Genomic DNA, 21,540 nt, shown 5'->3' on the forward strand with positions numbered 1-21,540 from the left:
GTGTGTGTGGGCATGCGCGCACACCATGAATGCATTTACCTTTTTCATCACCCGATGGGTGGCAGTGACACCCTGATCAAAGATTTATGTTTGGATTTCTGCCTTGCTCAGACCATTGTGCAGTGTAGTGTAAATAAAACCATGGGAAGAATTCAGAGTTCTATGGCCCTCAACACAAACAGGATAGCCATGGAAAGCAAAGTGGCAAGCAGTTGCTGTATTTGAGAATCAGAAGCAGTCTCCAAAAGCAAAGTGCTATTGCATAAACAAGAGCAGGATTTCACAGGGCCAGCAGTTGCATCATCATCTTTCTGAATTAGAAATGGATTTACTGTTGCCATGGACTGATCACCTTCAGTACGTGAAATCACAAGGAACCATGGTGCAGCTGGGAGGGTCTTTGAATCGGGAACTTCACTCCGTTTACATTTGGTAGATATGGACTGCAAACATGATCATTGGCTCACTGTGAGTAAATCTCCCATGACTGCCAGCATCTCCAATGGCGTGCTCCTTCGAACTGCCTTACGTGATTGTTCATACATCAGGTCATACCCCTGGAACACCTGAAAGAGGGACCAATTGGCAATTTGGGAAGGTAGAAGCTCAGGCAATTACCTATCACTGGGCCTAGCCCGTACCAGGGGTTACATCCAAACCATACCAGTCAACCTGTGGCTGGGAATTACGTGTTACCCTGTCACCTGTTACCCATCAGACCTGGGGCTGACTTTCGGAAGCCTGCAGGGAGGAACAAGAAAAAGTGGAGAGAGAGGAAAAAAAGAAATGAAAAATCAGTGGTGAGACTCTTCTTATGTCAGCTATGGAAATGCAGAACATTCCCAAAAACACCCCAGAAATGTTCCCCAATGGAGGGGAAAAAGAACAGCAAGAGGATAGGCATGCAACACGGAAGGGAAAATATGCTAAAATGGCTGGGGCCCCATGGTAGCCAAGCACGAACCTGCCAAAGTGCAGCGAGCCCCCTGTGTTGACAGTTCCTCATGGTCATTACTGAAGACAGTCAGTCCTTTGCTACAGTAAATACATTTATTATTCTGAAAGGTGTTGATGCAATTGCTGACCCATGAAATCTTGCTCTCGTTAAGCAATGGTACTTTGCTTTTGGAGACTACTTCTGATTCTCAAGCCCAACAACTGCTTCAGCTTTGCTCCTCCACAGCTGTTCTGTTCATATGGAGGGTGATGTTATTTACACTAAGTTGCTTGATGGGCTGACCGAGACAGAAATCCGAACATACTTACCTGATCAAGGTGTTATTGAAGATCAAGCAGGCTATGTCTGAACTTAATGTGCTGCTTCCAGTGTCGTCATTACAATCACACTTGAATGTCTGTCGACAACTGACCAAGTGTGTAACCTGTGGTAGGGATGCTCACAGGGGTGACTGTCCACCTCCTTCTCCCTGCTGCATCAATTTCAATGTCAACCATGCCGCCTCCTCCCTAGATTGTCCCATGTATCTGATGAGTGGGCCATCCAGGAGATACGGGTGGAGGAAAAAGTGCCTACGCTGTTGCTCACAAGCTGCTGGTTAGTCAGGAACCCTGTGTTTTCCCATCAGGCACTTTCAGTACAGTTCTTGCTACATCTCTTTTCATCAAGGACATGGCCATGCAGACATGCCAACTCAGATTCAGCACCGTGGTTGTAAAATCGCCCAGTGTCATCACAGCATCCCTGTCTCCTTCTCCTCCAGCTGTGAAACAAGCAACCAAACTTTTGCCTCACAGGCTGAAGTCACCTGCTACACAACTGGGCAGGCTGGAGAGGGCAGAAGGAATACCCCTGCAAAGATTATTTGTGTCCCTCCAGCCAAAAAAACCTTCTGAATCATCACTTACACCTCAAAAACTCCAAGAAATCAAAGGCAAACAGTCTTCTCCTTGGTTCTCTTTAATGATATCACCACTTTATTCCCTCAACCAGCCAACCTCCGTGTTGTCGGTGTGAACCGCCAATCATTTTCTGTCCTCTACTCCACAGACCAATAGAGGTAGAGTGCTGATGCCTCTGTAGATCTCAGGGAGCAGGATCTTCTGGCCTTTGTGGCCTGTAGCAGTGAGTCTTCTAAGCCTGGCACTCAGCAACTGCTGAGTGCCTCTCCTCCAATGGAACGTCTGCGTCCTTTGATTCAACAGAGGAATTACACCTGCTCTTGGAATCGCAGTGTCCACTTGTTCTCTGCATCCAAGAAACACAATTGTGTCCTCATGACTGCTCTGACCTCTCACATTTATTTCAGGCCCGTTTTAACTTTCTCCCTGAGGATGGCATTCCATCTCATGGGGGAGTCATGTTGCTCGTATGGGATGAGGTTCACAATCTAACCATCTCCCTGACCACCTGGCTGCAAGCTGTTGCAGTCCGCAATTTTCAATCCTCACTTTACTTTTTCCCTTTGTACCATTTACATTCCTTTGTTCTTGGGTGTCACCTGGGCAGACCTACTCCAGCTTGTTGGGCAACCCCCCACCCCTTTTGCTGCTTGGTGACTTCAATGTGGACCATCCCTTTGGAGGTTCTCCCAGTGCCTGTCTGGGAGGTGCCTTCTTGGATGACCTTCTCAATCAACTTAACCTCATTTGTCGTAACATGAGAGCACCCATGTTCCCTTCAGACTTCACACACACATATCCTCACTTGGACCTCTCCTTCTGCACTGCCCAGCTTGCCCGTCGTCTCGAGTTCTCTGTTCTCTCTGACATGTACTCGAGCAATCATTTCCCATGTGCTATACATCTGCTGACTCCTACCCCATGTACGCGCACACCCAAATGGCATCTTTATAAGGCTGACTGGAGGCTTCACTCCTCCCTGGAGACCTTCGATGAACATTTCCCCAGTTACGATGACCAGGTAGAATATCTTATGAGCATTATGCTTACTGCCACAGAACATTCCATTCCTCACACTTCATCTTTACCGTGCTGTGTCCTGGTCTCTTGGTGGACTGAGGCATTCCAAGATGCAATTTGCACACGGAGACATGCTCTCTGCATTTGTTATAAACTCTTGTGTGTGCAGTGTTGTTGCATTCTCAGGTAGCAAAAAAGCTAGCTGGATTTCATTTACTAGTTCTTTTAACAGTTCCATTCCTTCTTCCGTCATGTGGGCTAACCTCCAACAGCTCTCTGGGACCAAACTCCATTCCTCAATTTCTGGCCTGACCATAGCAGATGATGTCAATGTGGACCCTATTGCCATCTCCAACACCTTGGGCCATTATTTTGTTGAGATTTCGAATCTCCTCCCACTATCAACCTGCCTTCCTCCATCAGAAATAAGTGGAGGCAGCTCAAGTGATACTCTTCTCCTCAGAATCCTGAGTCCAACGATGCTGCCTTTACTATGAGGGAACTAGATCATACTCTCACTTCATCCTGATCCTCTTTGATGTTCACATTCAGGTGTTGCAAAACATTTCATCTGTGGGCAAGCACTTTCTCCTTCTGATGTATCACAGCATCTGGGAAGAGGGCTCATTTCCCAGATGTTAGCACGAAACCACTGTCATACCCATACCTAAGCCCAGTAAGGACAAATAGCTTTCTTCCAGCTACCACCCCACTTCTCTCACCAGCTGTCTTTGCAAGGCGATGGAACGTATGATTCATGCCCAGTTGGTATGGTGGTTTGAGTCTCACAATTTACTAATCACTGCAGAATGTGAATTTCGAGTGCACCTTCTGCAACTGACTATCTCATCACTTTGTAAACTCATGTCATGAATGTTTTTCCGATTTGGAGAAGGCCTATGACACCTGTTGGAGAACTGGTGTCCTCCATACTTTCTATATATGTGTAGCTTCCGAGGTTGCAAGCTCCGTTTCCTTTGTGAACTTTTAAAAGAGTTTTCAAAGTACATATTAGATCTGCCTTGTCAGACACATTTATCCAGGAAAACGGTGTACCTCAGAGTTCTGTTCTGAGCATCATCCTCTTTGCTATTGTCATTAACCCTATTATGGCCTTCCTCATACCAGGCACCTCTGGCTTCCTTTTCATTGACAATTTTGGCACCTATTGCAGTTCCCCACACACTTGTTTCCTTGAGCAACATCTTTAGCATTGTCTCAATCGACCTTTACTCTTAGAGCATCAACAATGCCTTTCGTTTTTCCACTGACAAAACTGTTCGAATGAATTTCTGGTGGTGCATTTGGTTTCTTCCAATGTCTTTACATCTTGGGCATGTTGCTCTTCCATTCGTTGAAACTAAGAGATTCCATTGATCTTCCCATGTGTCTTACCTGGCCACCCTCTGTATGCAGCCCCTCAATGGCCTGTGTGTCCTCAGTGGTACATCCTGGGGAATGAATTAGACCACCCTCCTCTGTCTGTACTGGTCCCTTGTCCATTCGAAACTAGACTATGGGAGTTAGTTTATACATCTGCACATCCATCCTTATTATGCCGTCTGTTTGGCCACCCATCTTATGCCTCCTTTGATCATCAGTGTGGGGGACAACCCTCTTCTGTTACCTCCTGAGTTTGCTTTCAGCTGTTGCTCTGGCAGCTTAACTCCATGCTACCTACCACTATTCCAATGGGTATGAGCCCTTCACACTTTGGCTTTATGCTGCAGCCCATGTTGTCCTTGGACTTCATTTGCTTCCGCAGGACACTACTCCAGACTCAGTCTATCGCTGTAAGTTTCTCGACCTCCATATGGAACTTTGCGATAGTAACTTTGTGTACATTGATGGCTCTCAGACTGACTGTGATGTCGGGTGTGCCTTCGTCATTGGCACTGATGATTTTTGGTTTTGGCTTCTAGAACACTACTTGGTATTTACAGCAGAGCTCTTCACCCTTTATCAGGCCACTCAGTACATCTGTTGACACAGGCTTTTCAATTGTGTCATCTGCTCCAACTCTCTGTGCCCTTCAGAGCCTCTGTGTGCCATACACATTCCATCCCTTGTGGAAGGGGTCCAAGAAAGCTTTCACTTGTTCACTCTTGATGGAGCCGCTGTGATGTTTATGTGGGTCCCTGGTCATGTCGTTCTGACGGGAAACAACTCCACTGACACTTCAGCTAACACTGCAGTCCTTGTGCCTCGGCCCGCTAGTTCTGCCATTCCCTCCATTGATCTCTCTGGTGCCGTCACTTCGGCATCACCACTGGTTTTCCTTTCATGGAAACATGCTCTGGGAAATTGGACTTCTCCAAGCAGCTTGGCCAACTTCCTCTTGGCCCTCTCGCCACAAGGATATCATTTTAACAAGGCTGCTTATTGGGCACTGCCATTTTTTAAGTGGTGATCCCCCACCACTTTGTGCTCACTATCCTCAACCTTTGATGGTTCACCATTTCCTGATGGAATGCCCTTTTTATAACCACTTACGTTCTCATTTATGTTTACCATGTGAGTTATCGGCCATTTTAGCGAATGATTAATGGGCTGTTGACCAAGGTGTTTTTTGTTTTATCTGTTGTAGCAATATAGCAAAGGGCATTTAATCTTTAGTTCAGGACCTTCCTCGAAGTCCATTTTCAGCTGTCTTTCCTTCCACCGATAGGGCTTAATGTGTAGTCATGTTTAATTCCTTTTTTGTCTTCATGTTCTACAGTTCTGACAAGGGTGCCATAATCTTCCATCTATTGTTCACAATAACCAAAAGCTTTTATGAAAAATTTGAGAGGAGTGAAGATTACAATACACTTTCTGGTTTACTTAGCTTTTGGTATAGAGTTGGCTCCAGTTCTTCTTGGCTATGGGTCTGATTCTTGAAGCTGAAATTCTCACAATTTAGGTCCTCGTAGTTGAATTGATCTAAATAAATTTGAGGATTGTTGTTGCAAAATTTTTGTCTTTTCATTAATATATTTTGTCACATTGACAAAGCCGAAATTTCACTGTTTACTCAAAATTCAAAAAGATGTCCAGTCATGTCAGAGGCATGCTTACTACTACAACACTCTGTGGTAATAAGCATATCCCGAAGGGTTTACAGTTTTTCTTAACAAATGAATTTATATTAATTTCAATTATTATTTCATAAATGAATCCAGAAATAAACATAGTAAACAGTACTAGATTGCATAATTAATGATAGAAATTTTAAGTGTGCCAAATAATTCATAATTTCAAACATTTTTTAAAAAAAAGTAATTTTAACTGGACATTGGGAGCTAGTACTTATTGAGAATAAAGTAATTCCTTTTCATAAATTTTAATTTGAAATATAACATACTGTGTATAAAATTATTTGGAGTTTTTAGAAAACCAGCTGAGATAATACTGACCTGTCAAAAATTCGAAAAATAATACAGATATCAACAACTACTGCTGAGGAAAAGTAATGCTAGTGGAGGATGTCTCATTACAGTGGATGTGACCCTAAACTAATACAAAATACAAATAAAAACTGTCAGTGGAATTCCTGAGGTCATCCAATGTGTGAGGAGGGTTATTGTGACAGTACACTTTAAAGTCGCTCGGTCTTGACTATAGGACTGGACACTATGTTGGACGATCCTGTCCTGTGTTCCGATACTCCACGAACCTCAAATTATTCTTGATAATTATGAAAGATGTCCAGCATCCATATATCACACTGGCCCAAAACATGACCACCTCCCTGCAAACTTGGGGGACTGCATGGTTGAGACATGGAGTGATACTTGTCTGCCACCAAACTCTTCCATGACCATCAGATGTCAGGCAACTGCAGCATTCATAGGTCAGAGAAACCAACTCAATTGATCCAGGTGTTCCCTTGTTCACCTTCTTCATCTATCATGGTGCTACCTATTTATGACATGAAGACAGTTATGTAATGTCTGGATAAGCAGCCCTCCCAGTCGGTTGCAGAATGAAAGTGCACAGTCCTGTTTAATTTTACTCGGTGTACCTTTCAACCAAAACACGTAGGCGGCGATTAATATCAGAAACTGTTGATGAGGGGGTGACCACTATGTGATGGATCTTCAATGTTTTGTCTCATTATAATGATTCACTGTTCAGATGAGCTCATTGTGGAGCACAAGAATATGTCAGATAACTTCTTGTGCTTACAACCATTCTTGCCCCAATGTCATGATGTGTACACAGTCCAAGCTTGAATGACACTTCAAGGCATGGCGACGGTCTGAACTATAACTCAAGCTGCTTTGTCCCATTCACAACTGAAGAAACTTCACTGAGAATGCAGGTTTACTTTAACCTTTTGGTGTTGTTCCCAATTACAACCATTGTGTGGGAATTTCCTGTGGTCAACAGAATATTCAGAAAAAGATTCTGATCAATATAACACAAATTATGCAAGACTCAAGGTGTATGCTGTTTAGAATTCCAGTTCTGAAGGAAATGTTCATTAAGAGATGTATGGTAAAAATCCTCTAACACATGACTGAGTTTCCTTAACAGTTCTTCCTGTTACACTGTATCCTACATGACAGACAGATCAACAAAAGCAACACTACTGATCTCCGTTTCCTCAAATCCACTCCCTGTATCATGAACAAAGTTTAAGAATAGCACACAGCAGGATTACCCATATCTCAAACCAGAGTAGACTGGGATAAGCAGCCACCAAGATTCAGTTGAGTCATCTGTTTCAAAAACTTAAATGTGTGACAAGTTAGAGATGTGAATACTCTTTGGTTCATTGATCTCCTTTATCAGTTTAATAAGTACAACATATGCTTATTCAAAAGTGTTCTGGGATAAAGCCCTTAATTTTCTCATAATAAATGACATTCAAACAGCAGTAGTAACGGATTTTGTTACCTTCAAGTGCATGAATATATTCTTTAAGCAATGTTTCATCATAATTCTTATATCCAGAACACTAAAATCAGAAATAGCCGGTAACAGCTATAGATAAAGATGCATGTCATACAAAAAATGTTTACCCGACACATAATCTCACATTTTGGCTGATAATCCTTGGCCCACAGACTCGCCAGATTTATCCATCTATGACTTCATTCCATGACTTGACCTGAACTCTTTAAATCTATATTGCAAACCTCTTACAGTAGATGAGCTGAATGTTAATATGTGCGACACATAATTTTGGTAAGTAGTTCTTAATTCTTGCACTGGAAGTCATATATTCTCCAAGTCGGCTTTAGACAATTAAGATTCCTCTCTTCTTCTTCTTCTTCTTTCTTTCTTTCTTTCTTTTTTTTTTTTTGTGAAATGTTAGGCTCCATTATTACTCTACATCTTGAGGAACAACCTTGGAGTTGGTACATTTCCAGCTAAATTTCATTTTTTGCAAACTTTGCATATCATTCTATCACTGTGGTCTACATCCAAGTAGAACTGCAACATGCAAGTATTTAACATACAGATTTAAATGTGTGTCTGTGTATACTGAACACTACGCACTCAAGAGGTATCACAAATCCTGGAATTTTATCTCTAAGCTTTTTTTTTATCATTTTACGCAGTATGTCAACACATTATTATGTGAGAATGATGATACAAAAGCCAGAGTTGATGATGATGATGATTGGTTTGTGGGGCATTCAACTGCATGGTCATGAGCACCTGTACAAAGTCCCAATTTCTACACAGCCCATTTTCTTTTCACAATCAAATCTAGTCACTCTCTCAAATGATTATGTTGGTGAAATGATGAGGACAACACAAACACCCAGTCCCCAGGCAGAGAAAATACCCAACCTGGCCAGGAATAGAACCCAGGGCCCTGTGATCCTGAGGCATCAACACTAGCCACTAGACCAAGAGCTGCGGATAAATGCCAGAGTGAAAGAACTTTTACTTTAAAAGTTCAAATTGTTGCCAATTCAAATACTATATTTTTATTTTCAGTCACATTGCACTGCATATGTTCAGGATGAGCAAAATTCTCTCTTACCTGTGAAGTGATTTGCCTCAGTGTTTCATTTGATGTCATCCAGCCAACACAAGGTCCAATTTCCATGCATGTGAACCACTTATACACATCACGGTAACGAATGTCACGTCTGAACTTGCCTAAAAGGGAGAAAGATGTTAATGAACCTTTTGGTGTTGTTCCCAATTACATCAATTGTTCTATTTTACTTGGCACCGATGATTCACTTATAGGTCTCAAGGTAACTAAGAAGTAAGGAGCTACACTACTAGCCACTGGAGACCCTACTTCCTTCAGTGTATATAATTATGTGGACTGCTATGGTGGGTTTTGGTAAGCCCCACAAAAATTAACTCTCATTGAGTTACATTAAGTTTCAATTAAAAACTACCCAACCTGAGACTTCCGAAAATTTTTAGTGATTCCTGTATCTATAAACATCTGCAGTTTTATCATCAGTCTTATGCCTACATAATGAGCCCGACAGTCACAGAAGCACTGCTAGTTAAATACAAAGTTTTAGCAGAAAAATGACATTTGCAGTTTGGAGAAAGAAAAAGGTTCTTTCCTGTACATTTAGACAGTATACTTGAGGAAGTATTATGTGGTTGATACACCTACATCTACATCATACTCCGCAAGTCACCTAACACTGTGTGGTGTAGGGTATTTTGGGTACCACTTACTGATCCCACTGTCCCTGTTGCAATCACGAAGAGCATATAGGAAGGATGATTGTAAGTCCCTGTATTACCTCTAACTTCTTGAATTTTCTTGGCCACTGGATTCTGATGAGGATCTCTGTAATGCTCTCACATCAACTAAATGATCCCATGACAAAACGTGTCACTTTTCATTCGATCTCTTAACAGTCCTACCTGGTAAGGATCCCAGACTGATGAACAGTACTTAAGAATTGGCTGCACAAGCAATTTGTAAGCAACTTCCTTTGTGTATGAGTTACATCTCTCTATGATCCTTCCAGAAATCTGTCTAGCACGTGCTTTTTCCAACTATTTGTTATATATGGTCCTTCCTCTCAAGGTCGCTCTGGACAGTTACTCCTAGTTATTGTGCGGTATATACTGTTTCCAGCAATTTGTCATCAATAGTGTAGTTGTACAGTAATGGATTTATTTTCCTATGTAAGTGCAATGCGTTACATTTAATTACTACGTTACATTCATGGTCAGCTGCCAGAGCCTGCACCATTCATCAGCCTCCTGCACATCATTCTCCAAATGGATACTGTCTTCTAGCATTGCTACTTTTTTATACGCAATTCCACAGTCTGTGAACAGTCTCAAAGAGCTTCTGCCTCATTTACATAAACTGTAAACAGTAATGTTCTTATCATACTTCCTTGAGGTACTCCAGAAATTACGTTTACATTTGTTGATTTTCTTCTGTTAGTATTGAGTTCTATCTGCAGTGAAGTATTTAATCCATTCGCAAATCTGGCCCGACATTTTCCGCAATTTTTATTTTTTTATTTTTTTCGTGAAACTGTGTCAAATACATTACTGTAGTTAAGGAACATGGCATCAACCCAAGTGCCATTGTTTACAGTGCTGCAGACCTCGTGGAGGAACAAAGCAAGCTGAGTTTCACTAGATCTCTGTATCTTTGTTTGTTTTTAGAGGAGTTTTCATCCTCCAAAATTGACAGTTCTTGAGCATAAAACATGTTCCATAATTCAGCAACAGATTGACATAAAAATATAGGCCTGTGGTTATGTGCAGCTGTTCTAGACCCTTCTTGAAAACAGGAACGTCTTGCACTTTTTTTCCAGCCACTAGGAGTGTTTCATTGCTCCAGCAATCACCTGTAAACTGCTGCTAGAAGGAGAGCAATTTCTTCTACACGATCTTTGTATGATCTTATAGGTATCTCGTATGGCTTCAATGCCTTTCCACTACTAAGCGGTTGTAGTTGCTTTTCTCTTCCGCAATGAATTATCTCAATAGCTGCTATTTCAATGTTCATACGATGACCGAAAAAGGGACCATGTTATGGTCTTCCATGGTGAAACAATTTAGGAAGACCAAATTTACTGTTTTGGCCTTCTCTCTGTCATCTTCTATTTTGGTGCCAGAATGATCACTGAGTGAATGAATAGGGAATTTCACTGCTTACTGATTTTACACAAGACCAGAACCTGTTAAGATTTTCACTTAAGTCTTGTTGACAAAATTTTACTTCCGAAGTCATTGAACTCATTGCTCTCTTTATACTTGTTCAGATTTTGTTTGTCTGCTAAATTTTGACTTCTCTCAAACCTGTGATGAAGCTCTCTTTGTTAACACAGCAGTTTTCTCACACTGATATTAAACCAAGGTGGGTCTTTCCCATCTCTTATGATCTGTTCAGAACATATTTGTCTAAAGCATATCGAGTGAGGCTTTCAAATTATTTCCATTTGTACTCCACATCTTCATCCTCAGCAATGAGTATTTGATGCTGACTACTCAGATACTCAGCAATTTCTATCCTGTTTGCTAAGCACAGATATTTTCCTACCTTCTTTTTAACAGTCATTGATAACTTCCTCTATAGTAACTGATTCGATAAGTTAAGCTCTGTTTGTTGCTAGGAAGTCTGAGACATTATCTTCAAAAGTTGGTTCTCTAATTAACTGATCAAAGTAATTTTCACACAACATATTCAGAATAATGTCACACAAATCCCTGTCTCTGGTAGCAGCTTTGATTACTATTTCTGACCAATCATTGATGCTTAACTTCACTCAGATTAATTCGCATTCAGAATCCATAATAACTTCCCTAGATATTATCAAATTTTTTACTGTGATAAATAATCCACTACCATTAATGACTGACCTATCCTTACACTAAATATTCCAAGCTGAACTTAGGATTTGTTGCTATTCACTGCTGCTTTCAACTTACTTTCTGTTCCCAACACTATCTGTGCATTGTAACTTTCAATAAGCAATACTAATTCTGGGACCTTTCCTTGGATGCTCCTGCAGTTTACCAGTGAGCATTCTCTGATAACATTGTGGCTGATGTAACTTCGATTTTGGCAGGCAATTCACCTCCCATTCCAAGACCATTAAAAAGAAAACCATGTGGATGCCACACATTATTCGCTACCCTAGTAGCCCTTTCTTGCATGTAGGGAATGCCTGATCTATTAAGCAGAACCCCACAATTTTCCTCCCAATAGTGGAGGCTGAGGAATTCACATCACATACCATTGCAGAGTCATCACATTCTCCTCCAAATCAGTGGACCAGTCAACCCTTGGGATGATGCTGTAGTCAGCTTAGCCTGCACCCCACACTTTATGCTAGTTGTCTTCACCAAATTACCTGTCGACCAAAAGGAACTGGGGATAGCCTCATAATCTTGGCGGGGAGTGTCTTTCGTGGTGACATGTGCCACTATTTGCGGTCGGGGTCGGTTGAACACACTGCGCTCAATAGATGCCAGCAGAACCTCTTCCATATCACAGACGAGAGACCCCCGACAAACATAATGAGTGCACACGGGCAATCTTTCCCACCCTGCTTGTTATTTCCCTAAGGGGCTCCATTACCTGCCTAATGTAGTAGCGCTCTATGGCTAGCATACCAGCCCTCTGCACTTGTCTGGAGTGGGCAGGAGAATCGACCGTTGGCTCAACAGGAGTAGTATGGAATTAATACCATAAAATCTTTTTCTATGACTGTTATAGGGGCAGAGCCTGTTCAAGGATCAAGTTTCACAAGCTATAATCCATTCATTATAAGAATAAACTTGATGTAAACATAGCAATATGTATTCTTCCACATTTGCTGGAACCTCATTGGATTTCTGTTTCTCGTGGGGCTGCAGCCAAGTTGTCTCGAGTACTGCCAAGCATGATAATAAGGGTACGTTTTGTGCTGTGTGTTATGCGTATATCGACTTAGGGATAATATGAGACAACTGCTTTACTGGCGCGTTTAACTTGGACAGCACTGGCCAGTCAGCTTTTAGCAGAAGCAGAAACAAATAATACACTGCAAATCTCCCACAATATTCTCCTTAGATGACTCGACGAAAACTGCAACACATTATCATTTTTCACTAACGTACTATTGCATTTAAAAACAAGAATGATGAAAATTCATGACTTAACCACAGGGCAATTTTTCTGCATAAAGCTGTGTGTAATGTAAGAGAGTACTTGAAGGATCTCACTGTATAGTTGATTATTGATGCCACTGAAGGTATTACTTACAGTCAGTCATCTGGTAATCTGTTAGCTCCTTCCTTATCCGAATCCGAGAAATACATTTCATTTCTGAAAGTGTCACCTGCTACGTTGATAATGAGCCTATCAACAACAGAATCCACGAAGCCACAGCATTTTCTCTTCTTCTTTTATATCGAGCCGTTCCACATACCGCCAGCATTCGGCAGTGATGTGTGAATAAGCTGCGTAGTTTAGTTCCAGTACGTCTGACAGCTCAACAGTATTGTTACTTCTTGTAACAAATCCCACAGCTTGGCTCCAGATCAGTTCTGTTGGGTTCATATTGTAATGGAACAGCAGCAAATGTAAAACTGCAGCATTTGTATGCTGTGAAACATGATTGTTTTTTATGTTTCTACGATATTTATCTACCTCTGTGGTATAAAACGATGTACACAATCTAAATAAAGAGGATTTGGTTTTTCATTTTTACCTTAGAAATTAAATTGTTATGGTTTCTTAATTTAAACAACATTTATGAACAGTCTTTCATAAAACATCGATAATTAAGAATTTGTATTTGAAACAGAAACAGGAATTTTGCATCAAATTGTAATTAGAACAAGACAACATGCATTATTCATATAAAATAATGATGAGTTTTATAATTACAAGACATAGGTATTTCAAATTGAATTAGAAAAAAATGATACTGGGGAGATTTGAATCAACGCATGAATATCTGCATTTTGTTCACATTCCATTACACTACCTAATGCGCCACAAGTTCAATGTGGGTTTCTTTACCATCAAATCTAGGAAAACTTCAAAGACTATTATCTCTGTAAATTTATGAAAAATATTAATAACAGTCTATTTCTTGGCACTTTTTAACAATGTTCCATGCATGTATTTCACTATGGAACAGAAAGCAGCCTGAGCCATTTTCATAAAGCACATTAACAGTGTGACAATCAGAGTACAACACTAAAGAGGCTGTGATTGTACACGATTTTTGAAATAAAAATGGTGTAGCTAAAGCATGATTAAGAAAACCATTGATGGCTGTTAATACAATTGAATATCTTAATGTTTCATTACAGTTCACTTCAGCATACAACTTAGTAATAAGATATCCAATACACAAGTAGGACCTAAAATTTTCCCGGCGTATTTCTTCTTCTAATAATTTATTAGAAGTAGGACCTACTTTAAAGAGTGTAACAACACCAGCATACCTCTGCTGTGGCTTGTGACCAATCATCGTGTTTGTGTTTGTTTGCATCTGGTTTATTCTTATGATGAACGGATTACACTGCTTGGGGAAACAAGCTCAGAGGAGTGCAAGATGTGTCACAGCTTTAAACTTTCTGCACAGGCCATATCACAATTAGTAGTGGCAGCTTATGGCAACAGCCTTACAAGGTTTCTAAAGTACAAGATTAGTATCACAATTATTAGCAAACCCTGATATGGTGGAAGATATATGAGAGGAAGATGGTGATGGGGGGAGGGAGGGGGACACCAAATGGTTAGTTGCCTGAGTTGAAAAATGTTCTCGAACTGGCTCTGTACAGCAGCACAAAAGTGTAAGAGTTAAAACAGTAAACCTATTTTCCAGTTCTAAATTTCAAGCAGGATTTTAATAGTTGGTAACAATTTTACAATGTGGTTATTTTAAAATGTTACCAATAAAACTGTGAACATTTCACCCCTGCGTTAAAGAGTGGTGAGCGAACAACGGTGATACGATTGTCAAGGATCAGTCTAATGTCATAGTGTCATATTTGCTTGTTTCACTCTTACAGCTGTGAAGTTTAATGTGTTTTTTGTGATGGTAATGTTGCCACTGCTATATTTATGATGGATGATGAAGCAAACATAAATATTACATAAATAAGTGAGAACAATTAGTGCTATAATTTTTTTTGAAACCATCACAAGCAGACACACATGTCCTCAGTTGGAGCAAATACTAGTATTGCTAGTTGCCAGGAGAGAGTATCTGTAGCATGGGACACAGGGAGCAAATTGCTGACACCAGTAAGTCTTCGCTACATAATCTGTGCATAGAATCATACAAGCCCCTCCACAGCTACTGACATCCAGACTGAAATGGCAAAAAAAATAAATAAATAAATAAATAAATAAATAATGTTCTTTGTAGCTTACTTTTGACCAGTCACGGAAAATGCTAATACACATTACAATGTCTAATATGTATGTAAGTTCATACAGATAAACATCACTGCCCACCTCACGCGAACTGCTGGAAAAAGGCTTCGTAGATCATTCAGCTATATTCTGCTCCATGTTTTCTAATGTTATTGAATACCTTTCAGAATTCAACAAAGAACAATCTTGGTCCATCTGTCATCCATTTGCCTAGCTACATTTTCGAACCATCTTCATTACAGTCATAATTATGAATATTTCCAATCTGCTCCCTAATCCATACTGTACTTTGCTGTATCATTAGCTATTCCCAACATCCCTCTTTTCATTGCTCCCTAAGCAATCCTCAGTTTTCCAGTAGTTTTTGCACACAAATTCCACATCTTACTGCTGTAATTAAAAACTAACCAGACATTTTGGAAACTTAGTTTTAAAAACCCTACTGGGTTTAATAAAAGCAGCCCAAACATTTTTACTTTTCTGTTTATTTCTTTCACTCTTCACCCACTCATTGTCTTCAATTGCACTAAATACACAACTCATTAATTGGCTCTAGGACTTCATTGTTAATCCATACTATTTTCTTTTCAGTGAATTATTTATAACTTTAGTCTCATTGTAATTACTTTCAAAGCCACTCTCAATCTTGTTCTATTAAGTTCTCCCTTTAGACTGGATTTTTAGTTCCATTAGAGGCAAACAGTACAAGTCAGCATCATAAAGAAGGTGGTCCACATGGTTAACCCATAGTCCTCATTTTTCCCCCGTTTCGGGATCTGAAAGATGTTCTTGGATATATAGAATCTCTTTGCCCAACTCCTCATTTATTTTTTAATATCTAGCTATCCTTATTGAACTGTAGCTACAGTTTCCTTTTTTTCAATACAGTAAGGTAATAGTTTTAGTTATGACATCTTGCTGATCTGGTTTGAATTTTGTCCAATGTCGGTGTTAACGCCAGACATGGTCAACGACAGTGAAGCTGCTGTCACATTTTCAGCATTGTTTGAAATGATCGGTCAAGCTGCACCACTTCCTTCAACACCACCTAGGAACAAAGCCTACACACGTGAGCTGAGTAGGCTTTGTCCCTAGGTGGCACTGCTTCCTTAGATAGTCAGTGGAATACACTTTGTTGCCTGCACCATTACTGTTTCCGTAACTATCCTATGAGGTGCAAGGTTTGGTTCGTATATCTCAGTGCATCCTTATAGCGATGCCTATAATTATAGACTTTGCGAGGAAGACTTGACTGCAGTGTGAAGCAGTTCTTGATTAGTGCATACATCAAGACAGCAGTGGTCCGTCAACTGGTGGAGAGGAAGGAGATCCTCCAAAGGCAAAAATGAGGAGGTATGATGATAACTATTTATTGCTAGGCTTCACAACAAATTAACGGGAAAACCAATTTTTTTTTCCAGGAAACTAAACATTTTATTATTTACCCAGAAGAACTTTGCTAGAATGACGAATGTGACGCTAAGGCCCTTTTAGCCTCTTATCAGTTTTCTTATAGAATTGCTAAATGCAAGAAACCAAACACAGCTACAGAAACTCTGGTTTTACGAGCAGCAATTGATATAGTATCAACAATGTTTGGCAACTCATTTGCTCAACAGTTGGAAAGTATTCCTATCTCTAATGACACAGTGTGTAGAAAATTTTTTGACATTACTGAATATTTTCTTGAGCAGTGGACAAAGCAACTGACATTCATAAAGATGCTCATTTGATTACTTGGTTTGTTTCATTAATGAATTTAACATTTGAGCAGAATTTCTTTTCTGCGAGCCAATACTGAAAACAGCTACAGCTGAAAACCTTTTTGATATGCTCAATACTTTTTAAAATCAAAACGTTATATCATGGAATAGATTCACTGGAGTATGCACAGATGGAGCTTGATCAATGTCTGAAATTCATGGTGGATTGCAAGCAAAAGTTATAGCTGTAGCTCCTGATGCTTTATGGACTCACTGCACAATTCGTTGGGAGGCTCTGGCCACTAAAGAACCTAGCCCAGCCCTTCATGCAGTTCTGCAAACGGTTATATGAACAGTTAATATTTTTAAGGCAAAATCTATAAATTAGAGGCTTTCTAAAGTGCTATGTGACGAGATGGGTGCTGAACACTGTCACTCTTTTTTAGTAATTTTCAATGGCTGTCAAGGGGTAAAGTAGTGAAAAGAATGTTTGAACTGGGAAATGAGGTACTCTGTTTTCTGAAGGGGAGAAGTTACTCTTCTGCACACTGTTTCAACAACAAAGACTTTTTACTTAAAATGGTTTACCTCAATGATAGTTTTGAGAAACTAAATGTTCTTAACACTTCACTTCAAGGTAATTAGGCAACTGTTCTATCTTGGAATGAAAAGATGAAGGTGTTCATTAAGAAATTAGAGCTGTTGCAAAACTGAATGGAGTATGGCATACTAAATATGGTCCCTACTATAGTGCCACTGTTAGAGGATACAGATAATCTAATATTTACAACGGTGATAAAAGCTTGCTTTCATCATCATCTTGCAACATTTAAAGTTCACTTCAAGAAATATTTAAGCAATGATTTTGATAAATTTAATTGTATTAAAAATCCATTCAGAAATGCTCCTGGACCGTCATTTCTAAATAAAGAAGAGCAAGAACAACTTATTGAACTTACTTGTGATACTTTACTGAAGAGTAAATTTAATGGTGTCTTTGTTGGAGGTTTGGATATATATTAGCAAAGACTTCCCTACGCTAAACCAAAATGCAGTGAAGATCCTGATTCCTTTTGCAACAACATACTTGTGAGAGAATGGCTTTTCAGCTTTGCCAGCTATGAAGTCTACTACCATTCAAAGCTAAATGTAATCAAAGCACTTCAAAGAAGTGGCTGTTTCTGCTATTCCTCCATGTCTTAAGAAACTTTGCTCTCAAAAGCAAGGACATCCGTCACACTGATTTTTTAATTTGAATTTTTATTGCTCTTTTAATTCTTGTTTGCTGAATTGTAAATAATGTTCATTTCACAGTTTTTTAATAAATGAAAATGTGATAAGGATAACGAATTTGTTCCATACTTTCATTATAATAAGTCACAATATTTTTTGGTTTCTGCTGTGTAAAATCCTTTTAAATTGAGTTTGGTAAACATAAGAAGGAAAAAATATAAAATATGACTATTTTTATCAATAACAATAGGCTGGGGGGTCCTGATACTATTTTTTCTACTGAAGAGGGGGGGAGGGGCTTGAAAAAAGTTTGATAACCACTTCTCTACAGTAAAATATATGACAGTTGTTCTTACAAAATCACAAGTGAAAAAGTACTGGTGACACTTTGAAAAACTATGCCAGTAATCAACCACTAGCTAAATTTGGACCTAGGGCCACTGCATCCTATGTTATGAGATGTAAAGAAACTAAATCACATGTGATGGTTTTGGCAATTGTATATGAAGTGAATCTGCACTGCATTACAATAATTGTAAACTGATCAAAACTTTATGAAAGACTAATAAGGAAACTTTTAAAAAAATCAAGAAATAGCAAAAGATGATGCTGTACAAAATAAGAAAATCCACAGTGGAAGACAGCTACTGAAGAGAAACCAAAATTTCAAACAGACAATAACAGGAGCATGACAGAATATGCTGAATTAAACAAAATTATCTGTAAGCACCTTTGAGAGATCGTGAGAAGGTACAATAAGAAACTGGCGAAAGAAGCAAAAGATAACAATAAAAGCAAGAAGAAAAAAAAAGTTAATTTATTGGATAGACTCGCAGTATATCTGTTCAGACTGGCGAAGACATAACACAGAGAAAACTGTCTTACTAGCATTCCTAATTTTTTGTAATGTTCACATAGTTCCAAAGAATAATAATCAGGAACAATGGTAGTACACAACGAAAATGACATCCCACCATTAATGGCAGATGAGATATGTACCAGTAATTGAGGTACAAATAAAGTTAAGACACGTGGGGATGATATTTCAGTCGAAATATAGTACAAGCTGGAAGAAAAGTAGTACAAAATGAAACACAACATTGTTTACAGGATAAAATTTTTTGGTAGCTTATCGGAATTCAAACATGGAACGCTGCCCTTCACGTGCTGTCTCCCAGTCCGAACCCACAGTTTCACTTCTGCCAGTACTTTTTCAAACGTTTTTACATATTTTATGTGTAAAATAGACAAACAAGACATCGTCAACAGTGAACCCATTAGTTTTATTTCTATAATTTACTAGATATTCGCAAAAATTATCACCACCCGCATATCAGGTAAAGGAAAAAAAAATCACTTTTTATGTGGCTGTGTCACAATGGACCATTTTCAAAACACAAATAAAATTACAATACAAATTATCACTCTGTCTGGAATTAATATATTTTGGAAAGCTTAGTACTGAGACTTGTAATGTAGAGTTCTGGTGGAATGTAAATAATTTTAGGAGGAAGAAAGGTAACAATTCACCAAATAGTGAAGGTACCAAGTCGCTGAAAGGCACGTAAACAGGACTAAGAACTTTGCTAGCTTTTGGATAAATCTCTTCCCCACTTCCATTAGATTTCCTCTGAATGGTGACTAATTTAGAATTTTAGGAGTAGATTTAGTGACCCAAGAAAAATTCTCACCAGCTTTAGAGGAGGCTTTCAGATCCTTCAACGGGGTAAATTAAGGAAAAGTGGAACATATTGCAAACACTTTTTTGTGATTATGAAATTATTTAGCTCCAGTGCAGCTGAAAATATGTTCCAGAAATACTGATACAATGTGCGTAGCTTACAATTTGTGTGTTAACAGTTTACATAGTGAAACTTTGTGTGAGAGCATTCAAGAGATGGATGAGATTTTGTAAATTTTATTTTTATTTGTTTCTTTTTTTTTTCCATCCCAACCTAAGCCGCGGGCTTCACTAGAGATCAGTCCATGAGCACATTTACTTTTCTTCCCACACTCCACACCAAAAATTAATCAATTTCCATCTTCTGCTGAAAGAAATAATGAAATTCAGTGATACTCATTGGCTATCCAGGAGAGCAGTGAGCTGATCACAAGCCCCTCTGTACCTGCATCTGGTGATGCCTAAGGGCGAGAATGATATGGCGGCTGGTTAGTACTGCTGGGCCTTCAAGGCCTGTTTGGATGGTGTTTGTTCATTTGTTTTACCACATACTATCATCGAATTGGCTGTTGCCATTGGAAACAAACTGCCAACAGCAGCATGCAACGGAAGAGCATGGTAAACTGTTTGCGTATTTTAGCCCCTGTCATTCCTTACACAGTGGTCTATCTTCCAAACTTCAGTTCAATAAATAACTGAGCATTTTGTCCTGGGAGCAAATCATACCTAAAGGATGGAACCTATTGGCCATCTCTGGATAGATGAAACTCCCATCAACCAATCCAATTAGAAGTACATGACTTCCTTTGGGAAGCATAGTGTCCAGTGCACTCAGCACTTCCATTACATTCTTCCGGTACTCTTCTGGAGTTGTCATATTGGATATAGTGTCCGCATGACTGAAAATCAAATCACGACAAAATTAAAACAGTTTTCCAGTCCATATAACAATCAAACTTTGAATCATCAACTTACTTGTTACAGACATCATTTCCAAACAAACCGTATATAACAAGTGCTGGTTTGTCCCTGTTCTTGTTACGAGCAATGCTTTTCACACGCTTTACAGCATCAAAGCTGGAATCTCCATTACGACAAATATTTTGATAATCCCTGTGGTTACACAGATTGCGATCTCTTAGCCTCAGATAGATGGAATCTGTCCGACCCTGAAATAATTCATTACTTAATTAGTAGAGACTCTGAGACAAGATATACAAAGAAAATATACAGCATAGAGTCAGTGAAGGAAACCATGATACAAATTTCAGCTGATAATCAAAACTGAACAGTTTTCACAAAATGTTTTGGATGTAGGGCAGTTTCACATATTGAAATATCTGTACACTGTTATCCAAAATGCAGACACCGTCCCTCCCCTTAAGCACTTTCTATCCCTTTACTCATTCAACATCACCCACAAAGCTTTCCCTGTCAGAATGTACAACTTGATTCTTACCCATAATTGGACCCATTACCGTATTTACTCGAATCTAAGCCGCACTTTTTTTCCGGTTTTTGTAATCCAAAAAACCGCCTGCGGCTTAGAATCGAGTGCAAAGTAAGCAGAAGTTCTGAAAAATGTTGGTACGTGCCGCCACAACTAACTTCTGCTGTCGAATATATGTAGCGCTACACATGCATGCTTTGCAGGCACAAAGATAAATACTGGCGCCAAAACCTCTGCGTCAGTAAATAAATTTAAAAAAAAGTGGAAGACGAGCTTT

The 21,540-nt window shown here is 39.4% G+C and overlaps 1 protein-coding gene across 1 annotated transcript in view; it reads right to left on the reverse strand.

The window, feature by feature from the left end:
* LOC126092946 (acyloxyacyl hydrolase-like) overlaps window positions 1–21,540 on the reverse strand; it is a 77,761-nt gene that overhangs the window by 37,392 nt on the left and 18,829 nt on the right. Inside the window, exons 7-9 of the mRNA XM_049908677.1 lie at window positions 20,789–20,982; window positions 20,540–20,712; window positions 8,861–8,979 (exon numbers count right to left, since the gene is read on the reverse strand). Of these exons, the coding sequence (XP_049764634.1) occupies window positions 8,861–8,979; window positions 20,540–20,712; window positions 20,789–20,982 (486 nt within the window). The remainder of the gene's footprint in view (window positions 1–8,860; window positions 8,980–20,539; window positions 20,713–20,788; window positions 20,983–21,540) is intronic.

This window comes from Schistocerca cancellata, chromosome 7 (assembly GCF_023864275.1).
Source record: "Schistocerca cancellata isolate TAMUIC-IGC-003103 chromosome 7, iqSchCanc2.1, whole genome shotgun sequence".
Taxonomy (NCBI): domain Eukaryota; kingdom Metazoa; phylum Arthropoda; class Insecta; order Orthoptera; family Acrididae; genus Schistocerca; species Schistocerca cancellata.